This window comes from Elephantulus edwardii, unplaced genomic scaffold, assembly GCF_000299155.1.
Source record: "Elephantulus edwardii isolate Elephantulus edwardi_28Jun2011 unplaced genomic scaffold, EleEdw1.0 scaffold00030, whole genome shotgun sequence".
NCBI classification, from domain to species: Eukaryota; Metazoa; Chordata; class Mammalia; order Macroscelidea; family Macroscelididae; genus Elephantulus; species Elephantulus edwardii.
The window spans coordinates 3,999,643-4,010,040 of NW_006399780.1; the positions used below are offsets into that span (position 1 = coordinate 3,999,643).

The window sequence follows — 10,398 nt, forward strand, 5'->3', positions numbered from 1 at the left end:
CCTCCCCGCACACCCCCCAACCCCACCCGCACCCCAAATATAATCCTCTCTGCAACCCTCATTCCATACTCTTAAAATAAACATAATGCCCTAAAATATAATACTTTTAAACTATTCTCTCCCTCATAGACTTCAATGCAGTAAACATAATTTATCCAGTTTTCCTCAGTCTTACCCCAACCCTATGTCAGCCCATACAGTGTATTTTATAAAATAATAACCATGGTGGGAACAGAGAGGTCCTTCACATTTTTTTAAAATATACTTTTTAACTTTAATTGTTATTTTAATGAAAATGTATAGAAAAGTTAAATTTTCATTCATTTATTGTTGCGCATTTACCCTCCCTTCCCCCAGTCAGAGTTATTTTTAAATCTGGAATTTGAGGGAAGCTCTCGTGTATTTTCTGATACGGTTTTATTAAGAAGTAATAGAGAGAACATAAGTGGTTTGTTGGTTTTTTATTACACAATAAAATCTTCATGACAGAAGGTTATGATGGTACTTTAATTTGTAAGAAAGTTGGCCAGGAAATTTTGTTTTCGTTGCCTCTTTTTAAAGTAGATCCTTGACTGGGGGAAAGATGGCAAAATGGTTTGTTAAGTGTTTAATAAGTAAGTATGTGCTACTGTATTTTATAGAGCACTACTTTTATAAGTTGATAATTCAGTTTTATCACTAGGTTTTTGTCCTTTTGTGGCTGCATTCATTATCTTCAAGAATTCAATTTCTAGATGTCTACATGTAGCAAATAGGTTTCAGAAATAGATATAGGAAAATATCTTTTTTTTTCTCACAGTCTATTTTCAATTCAAATTCAGAATTTTTCGTATGTGCAAACATTTCCCTACAGAATATTCACTTTCTCATTCCTCCCTCTCCTTTCCCCTTTCCCATGTTTCCTCTTGTAGTGGTAATCACCACACTTTTAATTCCTGGACTGGTTCTTAAGGAAGAGAATGGATTGTCAGATGTCTTTTTTTGATACATTTTTTCTTTTATTTTATTATTTTTTGTGTGTGGACCATCAAATCGGATCTGACTGATACAGGAAGAGATTGCTCTCCTTCTCCAGCTGAGCACCTGGTGGATTCGAACCTTGTACCTCTGGGATTGTAGTGCAGCTTCTTGCCACTAGGTCACCAGAACTCCCGTCAGATGTCTTTTATATCACATAATTCTACATTATTTATAAAACTTTTCAGTAACATATGCAGTTTTCTTTTCTGCTTATACAAACACCCTTTGCTTGTATCTTTCCCTTATGCCTACTGAAATTATATACTAGTGATCATTGACTGATCTCAGATCTAGATGAACTTATATTTTTTTAATATGCATAATAGTTACTGTGTTAGCTCACCTTATTTATATTGTTTCTTCATAACGCGTCTCTCCTGACATTTTTAAGAATCTATGTATGTCATCATTTATTCAAGGAGTAATAACTAATTAAACATTGCTCTCTTTTTGTTTTAGATCAATGAATGTATTCCTTATTGTGTACCTCTGTATTCTAATCAGTAAAGCATTGATAAATACTGTCCTGAAATATGTATGGCAGAGTGAACCATTTCGAGATGAACCATGGTATAATCAGAAAACAGAATCAGAAAGACAAAGAAACCTGGTATGGAAAATGTCTCCTGATATATCTTTTTTTCAAGTCTCCCCACCTTCACTTTTATATTTTTTTAATTAATTTTAATGGAAGTTTACAGACACCTTGGATTTCCATTCATTCATTGTTGCACTTTTCTCCCTGCCCACCTCCCCCCCCCAAATTCACTCTTCTCTTTGAAAAGTAAAAGAATGATTTATCTTTTTCTATCATCTTTTCAAAGATGATTGTAGACTATTGTTTTGGATTAAAATTATAAAGGGGAATTTGCTGTAGACAGATTATTAGTTAAATATATATAAAAAATAGATACACTCATTGATATATTTATTAGTTGCCTCCCAGCTATGAAACAAACAAAAAGCAATTACTAAACCCACTGTTGCTGTGTAGTTGATTCTAACTCATCGCAACCCTCCACTGAGTTCCCGAGGTTGTAAATCTGATGGACAGGAGGAGATTGTCCATCTTTTACAGAGCAGTGGAGGATTCAAATGCTAGCTCTTCAGGTTAGTAATGCACCACTTGACACTTTGCCAGAAGAGCTCTTTTCCTCACCTATAGACCCTGATGATTACTGCTCTCATTTGGTATTTTAACATCCAACTCTGGAAACTTAATTGATTACCATATCAAATCTATGAGGACAGTATATTAAACAGTTTTGGTATTTCCAGACCCTGCACAACCTTATGTTTCTTTTTATTAAATGCCATCAAGTAGATTTCACCTCATAGCAATCTCATGTCAGACAGAACTGTCCTGTCAGGTTTTCTAGGCTGTAATCTTTGTAAGAGCAGATCACCAGGTATTTCTCACATAGAACTGTTGGGCAGGTTCAAACTGCTAGTAGTTTGCCACCATTTTGCCATCAGAGCTTCTGGTCTTGTGCCTCCCACTTGTCTCACAGTTTATTGTACTATGATGGTTTTTACGTTGCTATGATGCTGGAAACTATGTCACAAGTATTATAAATACGAACAGGGTCACCCATGGTAAATAGGTTTCAGTGGAGCGTCAGACTAAAAAAATAGGTCTGACCATCCATTTCTGAAATAATAGGTCTGCAGTAACCTGTGAAAAACGTCAGAACATTGTTAGATACAGTGCTAGAAAATGAGTCCCTCAAGGGTTTGAAGGCATCCAAACTGAGACAAGAAAAGAGTTCTCTCCTCAAAGTAGAGTTTACCTTAATGATGCAGCTGGAAGAAAGTTTTCACACACTGAAGGTTCTCCATTTAATAATAGAGTAAGATTCAAAATAATGACAAATAGTTGCAAACATCTATTAATAATTGCAATGTAGACTATGAAGTATCAATCTAGGAATATTAGAAGTTGTTAAAAATGCAACCAATTAAATAATGAAAAATGATGATGATGATGATGATGATGATGATGAAAAAGAATTAGGCATTAATTTGCTGAGATGGAGTGATTTGGGCCATTTTGAAACACACAATCATATGATCCACTTTGTCCTGAATGACAAATTAAAGAGGTTGTGATGTACCAGTAAGTCGGAACTGACCCAAAGATGACCCTCCAGCAAGTTTTTAGAGGTTGTTATCGCATGGGAGGAGATTGCCCATCTTTCTCCTGTAGAGCAGCTGATGGATTTGAATCACATTCTTTTGCATTGGCAGTGCAATTCCTTACCGCTAATCCACGATCTCTCTAATTGAAGAGAAATGGTGTAAAATTCATTGTCAAAAATATTTCAAGATCTTTCCTTTAGTACAGTACTCAGTGATAGGATAATATTAATACATATTAATATCATATACATACGAGAAAAACTTTTTAATAGAGCTATTACAGACATATATGCACCAACCAATATACTAAGTGTAATTTATGCCTGATTTTGGGAAAGGGAAATTGTGTAGGTTATTACTATTTTAGCTATTATAATTTTTCATAGTGATAAATAGTCTTCAAAGTAACACCTTTTCTATTATCTGTAACGTAGCATAACTTCTTTTCCCTTTGCAGCGTGTTTATTTTAACATTATTTCATCCTTAAATCCATTAACAGAAGACATGGAAATCAACTTCTTGGCCATGAGTGGAAAATTAGCTGACAAGGGAGTAAGCCTATGGCTGCATCCAACACTAAATAGTCCTTATTTTTGGCTTTTGAAATAGTTACATTTAAAAACACCACTTTTATTTCTTATGCCTACTTTGGATAATCCAATCACCCTGTTACTTTAGTTTTGCACTGACTGACATGGTACTTCATCGTGTTCAGTTGTCCTTACTTTTCTTTTCAGTTCCTCAGCGCTTTCACAGACTTCTTGGCTTTCATGGTCCTCTTTAACTACATTATCCCAGTGTCCATGTATGTCACTGTAGAAATGCAGAAATTCTTTGGTTCTTATTTCATCACTTGGGATGAAGAAATGTTTGATGAAGAAACTGGAGAAGGGCCTCTGGTGAATACCTCTGATTTAAATGAAGAATTAGGACAGGTCAGTAATTCCTCAGTTGTCTTGTATACATGTTAAAAATTGAGTCAATCTCATGTTAGATTTCCAGATATCTAAACTGTACATGCTTAATATTATTATTAATATTATTTTAAAGATACACAAACTGAAATTGATGAGAGTTTAGAAACGTTCTTGCTTAGTATTTTATAATTAGATCAATTCACTTAAATTCATATTCTGCTTTGCCACTTACAGCTTTACAACTGTAATCTTGGGCCAGTAACCTAATTTTCTGCACTCAGATTTCTTAATATACAAGATTGAATCATATATGCAGAATAGATCGTTTGGGAAGCTGGTATTCATGAGGAAGAATGTGACATCATGATTGTAAGAAGACTCACTCACAGTTTGTGTTATGCAGATGATACAACCTTGCTTGCTAAAAATGAAAAGGGCCTGACGCATTTGCTGCTGAAAGTTGACTGTGGTCTTTAATATGGATTCTCACCACTGGTCCAGTTGGCAGCACCACGATAGATGGAGAAAAGATTGAGGTTATTAACAATTTATTTCGGCTTACTCGGCTCGACAATCAGCAGTCTTGGTACCTGCAGTCAGGAAATCAAAAGATTCAGGGACCTCTCCAGAGTACTGAAAAGCAACGATGTCAGTCTAGGGCCTAAGGTGTGCCTGATCCAGTTTGAAAAATGAAATCACTTTTCCACCTGAGGAACAATCCTCACCAAAGCAACCTTCAGTCTGCAAGATCATTTGTCTGTGCACCAGCTAGAGACACCTCTCAGTCAAGGCAAACCAACTCACTGCACGTTGTGCACATTTCTCCCCACTGGCCACTTGGCGAGCCACCACGTTCAGGCCATATATATCTCCTTCCTATGTTGACTCCATGGATAAGATTTGAGAACCATCGGCAAAAAAGAGTCAAATAGACTCTCAGGCAACATCACCTGGAGACCCCAGGAAGCCAGGGCATTGTGCATTCTTCTGCTGCCTGACTTCACATGGGGTGAGCAGACGGGACCTTGGCACATGAAGGCATTGGCCCTTCACCTCTACAGAACCAGTGTTTGTTCAAGCTGAATACGTGACTGCTTTGTGCACAGATCAACTTTCCACCCATCTTCAGCGCTTGCGTGCAGATAAGCTACAGTGAATGCCGTTTGTCCTTGAACTGCTCTGGAACATTTCCAGTTGTTTATTTTCAGGCTATCACCAAACTCTGGCCATGACTTTTTGTCCATGGCTTTTAACATAATTAAATATTAAAAGTAACCTTTTTTTTACCATTAGTTGAGAGTTAATGAAGCAGTAATTCACTTCTAAAAATGTCACAATATAGACATGGTATCTGCATTAGCATGCTGTACCAAAACATGTGTACATACTTTTTCATTTCTACTTGTTACATGTTTCAACATTTATTTCCATGAACTTTTTGCTATTTGCAAAAGTTAAAGTATTTGAACTAATACTCCTAAATAACATGCCTCCAGAAATTGAGTGATACCAGCTTACTTAGAATGGTAGGGATGTATTTTCAGTCAGTATGCTGAACAAATTATTTGAGAAGCTGGACTTTATAAAGAAAAATACGGTATCAGGATTGAGGAAGGACTTATCAACAACCTATGTTATGCAGATGACAAAACCCTTGCTTGCTGAAAGTGAGGAAACCTTGAAACACGTGCTACAGATGATCAAAGACCAGAGCTGTCAATATAGATTACATCTCAACATCAAGAAAACAAAAATCCTCACACCTGGGCCAGTAGTCAATATGATAGATGGAGAAAAGATTGAAATTGTCCATGACTTCATCTTACTTGGATCCAGCATTCAGAATATCAGAAGACACTTTTCATGGCAATGCTGGGACAGTCAGCTGTTAGACCATTGAAAATCTCCTTTCTTGCTACTGGCTGCTAAAAGCTCATTGAAGTGAACGATGAATGCAAACTCTGTACATTTTACAAGAAGCAAATGGCCAGAGAAGTTGTTACTGACTCTCTGGGTGGTGAGTGGAAGTGATATATCATCTGAATCAGTGGTTCAAATGACAAACAAGGTTTTCTCATGAAGCAGGTTGTCTTAAACCATGTCCACATCCACCTGCTGCTGAGCATGGGATTATTCTGTTATAGACCATGAAGAACTGGAGAAAGGAAGTGTAAATCCGACCCGGATTGCAGTGTGGATGTCAATCTGAGTGTTCTCAACCTGATTATTGTGAAGAAAGAAGTGAAAGACATGCTAGGACTGACTGATACTACCATACCTCATCGTCTGGGACCCAAAAGAACTCTTCAGTCGTTAAAGAAATGAAGCCCATCCCTGTTTTGTGAGAAAGCCACTGAGCAAAAAAGGCAAGAAGCCCAGGGCCAAAGCATCCAAGATTAAGTATCTTGTTTCTCTATGTTTCCAGAAGCATGAACGCCAGCACATTTCTCTGACGAAACTGTGTACTTGGAACAGAGGAGGGGAAGAACTATCTGAAAGGGATATTTAATTAGACATTAATTAGATCTGGAAAGACAGGGCAAGAGTGGGCATATTTTGGTGTTGATTGATTTTGTAAAATATAATGAATTACAATTATTGTATGAAATAGTGTGAATGAAGATAGTATAGAAAAACATTGCAAATGGCTAAGTAAACAAGTGTAAAATAAAAAAAAATATTTTAAAAAATTCAATACTTATAAACCACTTGTGAGCACATTAAAAAAAAAAAACCAACAGAAGCAGCAGCAGCAGCTGGAGGCTGCAGAGTATGGGTAAGCTTTGGGCCAAAAGAATGAAGGAGGTCAAAATAAAATACCAGGAACAGATCGCCAAGAGATTGAGGCTTTCCTCTCTGAGATCGGCTATCTCCGTATCCAAATAAAGTAAAAAATAAAATTTTCTTGGACACAAAAATAAATAAGCTCACCTTTTTTAAAAAAAAGAATAAGTGTTGCACTGGGAAAGTCTCTTATTGGACCTTTCTAAAGTACTGAAGAGAAATGGTGTCAACTTAAAGACTAAGGCGCACCTTTTCAAGCCATGGTCTTTCGAGTCACTTGAGAGCTGGGCAGTGAATAAGGATGACAAAAATAATTAATGCCTTTGATTTGTGGTGCTGGAGAAGAATGTGGAATGCCTTATGACCTGTCAAAAAAAGAAATGTAGGTTTTGGAGAAAGTGCAGCCAGTTGCTCCTTTGAGGTAAAAATAGAGAAGCTTCTCTGGACATGTTATTAGGAGGGGCTGTCCCTTGGATAGGGACATTATACTTGGAAAGATGAATGGTTGACAAAGACCTTCAACAAAATGGATCCAGTGGCTGCAGCAGTGGTATCAAGTGTACCAGAGATATCAAGAATAGCACAGAATATGACAAGGTGCAGATCTGTTGTTCCCAGGGTTTCTGTGAACAGTAATCAGTTTGACAGCATTTAGCAACAACAACAACATAATCGAAGAGACAAAACAGTCATCACCCACTGGTAATTCTCCTGAATTATACTTCTCTCAGAGGATCCTTGTTAATGTTTAAAGTTAGAAAAGAATATGCATTCTCAAGCACAATTACAGTTTATCCTTTTGAAGTAGTATGTTAGGGTAAAGCCTTTCAGATTTCATGTAAAAAAATAATTGATATTAAGGGAAAATACTACAGCTCTGATGTTTTAAATCAGAGAACCTATACAGAGAAGAATCAATTGAATTCCTCACATAGCTTCATTTTAACTTTTGGTCATGCTGTTTTATAGGTGGAATATATCTTCACTGATAAAACTGGCACCCTCACAGAAAACAACATGGAATTTAAGGAATGCTGTATTGAAGGTCATGTCTACGTGCCTCACGTAATCTGTAATGGACAAGTTCTCCCTGATTCTTCAGGAATTGATATGATTGATTCTTCTCCAGGTGTTAGTGTAAAGGTACGTTAACAATTCTAATAAAAGATCATTTTTCTTCAGAGGGACATAACTGTGCTGTACAGAGCCCCTTACCTTTATCTATGGTTAGCTGAGAAACTATTCCAGAATATAGAATCATTACAGAGCTTTGTGTCAAAACCTCAGCTACTCGAGAGTGCTCTGGAAAACTGAGGATGGCTTTGTTTTGCAATAACAATTTTTAATTACCGAAGTGTATCCTACCTACTATTCCATGTGAGTCAATTGATTTTAATATAGTAGGCTTTTCATTTGTAACAATAATCTATAGATGAGAGGGGTCAGTTAGTTGTTATGGCTGTGGTAAAACCTATCATAGTAAAATCATACTGTGACTGCTTTGTGTGGTAAGCTCTTCTTTGAGCCCTTGTATTTACTGTTGTCAACCTGAGTCAACATTAGAATCCCCTGGGGAAGCGTTTATTCCCCTATATTTTTAAAGATTCCAGTGTACAGCAAAGTTTGGGTGGGAAAAACCTTGCTTTATAAGTTACGTTTAGAGGCAGTAGAATGATATGGGGAACTTTGGTGGCATAGGGAGTTGTGCTGCTATATCCAGAGTGACAACATTTCTCTGCTGGTTTGAATCCACCAGCTGCTGCTTGGGAGAAATATGATGTTGTGTGTCATCAAGTCAAAACCAACTCAGCTAACCCTCCAGTGGGTTTTCAGAGTTCATAAATCGCATGGGAGGAGATTGGCTATCCTTTTCCCATGGAGCAAATATTGAATTTAAACTGTGTCCCAGTGGGATTGCAGTGCGGCTTCTTACTACTCGGCCACCAGAGGTGGTGCTTCTGGTAGAAGCAGAGACAGTTTGTTTTCACTGGTATTTATAACCTTTGAAAACCTGCTAGAGGATCAATTATGAGTCATTTCAGGATTGACCAACAGCACTGGGTTACACGTTCTGGTGTGGGTTTGGTAGTGTTGGGTTTTTTTTAAGTTTTGGGCCTTTTGGGTTTTTTTTTATTATTATAAGATCAGTTAAGCGAGAAAGAGCAGAATTCAAGTCTCTGCTCTGTCATATTTTATTATCTTGAATAAATTGTCTGATCTTCATAAACTTTCATTTCTTTAGCTGCAAAATTAGCACAGTAGCCTGTTTTTTACTGGTTGCTTTAGGATTGAATTATATTATTTCAAGAATATGTCGAATGCGTAATGTTTTTTTATAAATATCTAGTGTAATGTACAATTATATGTTAGGACATGTCACTATAATATGATCCTTCAGGACAGTAATGTAATTAAAGTTCAAGATTTTTGTAAGTATTTTGTGCTTTAATATGTTTATGTAATACAGTCTGTCTTTGCTCTGTAACTTCAAATATTTAGCAGTTATTTGCTATTCCTGAGTACCCGTGGAGCCATGCTTTTGTAGTAACTGAAAGTATCACCACTGAATAAAACACTCCTCTTCATAGTTCATTGGCCACTGAGAAATAGTCAAGACTGAAGAAAAGCCACAATTATACTTTTTCTAAATTACCAGTGTTTAGACCTTTCATAACCACATTATTTTCTAGTTTGAATTTTTTTGTTGTTACCATGTGTTTTCAGTAAAGGCATGCTGTAATCATAGGGGGAAATTGAGGTAATATAGATTTTGGTACAATTGTATGTGACGCCTATGCCCCAAGTGGGCTCTGATAGTAGGCTTAGACCCATTTTTTTCAGACATGTGCCCTTATATAGAGATCCATGCAGGTGAGAGCACAAGCTTCAGTTAGAATGGCAACTTCACCAGGTACCTGAGAGGCTGGAAATGTTGGTGGGCAGTATAGATCCCACAGGTCACAAAAGTGGTAATTATACAATGACTCAAGAATGAAGAAAAGCCATAGTTAGATTCTTTCTAAATTACCAATGGCAGAACTACCAATGCTTAAACCTTTTAGAAACACCCTTTGTTTACCTTTTCCTTTTTTTTTATAAAAAATGGTTTTATTTTGCGTTTTGTCCTACATTTTATAGGAACGTGAAGAGCTGTTCTTTCGTGCTCTCTGTCTTTGCCACACGGTCCAAGTGAAAGATGATGATAATGTAGATGGTCCCAGGAAATCACCAGACTCAGGAAAATCTTGTGTGTATATATCATCCTCCCCTGATGAGGTGGCGCTAGTTGAGGGGATTCAAAGGTATGTCTTTGGCTTCATAGCTGATTTAGAGAACTTGAGGTGTACTAACTATTGGACTGAACTTCTGGACTGATTGAATTCAACTCTAAAATCATTCGCTCCTCCTTTGGCTTGTCCTTCATTATTCTAAATTCTGGTGAATTTTTTAAAAGGAAGTGATTGGGACTAAACAATAATGTTCTTTAGTACTCTTTATTTTAATTAAATTTTATTAATTTTCATGAACATTTACAGA

The 10,398-nt window shown here is 36.7% G+C and overlaps 1 protein-coding gene across 1 annotated transcript in view; it reads left to right on the forward strand.

Moving 5' to 3' along the window:
- Positions 1-10,398, forward strand: part of ATP11A (ATPase, class VI, type 11A) — a 188,997-nt gene that overhangs the window by 116,518 nt on the left and 62,081 nt on the right. The window contains exons 10-13 of the mRNA XM_006883954.1: positions 1,480-1,630; positions 3,898-4,095; positions 7,831-8,004; positions 10,000-10,163. Coding sequence (XP_006884016.1) covers positions 1,480-1,630; positions 3,898-4,095; positions 7,831-8,004; positions 10,000-10,163 — 687 coding nt within the window. The remainder of the gene's footprint in view (positions 1-1,479; positions 1,631-3,897; positions 4,096-7,830; positions 8,005-9,999; positions 10,164-10,398) is intronic.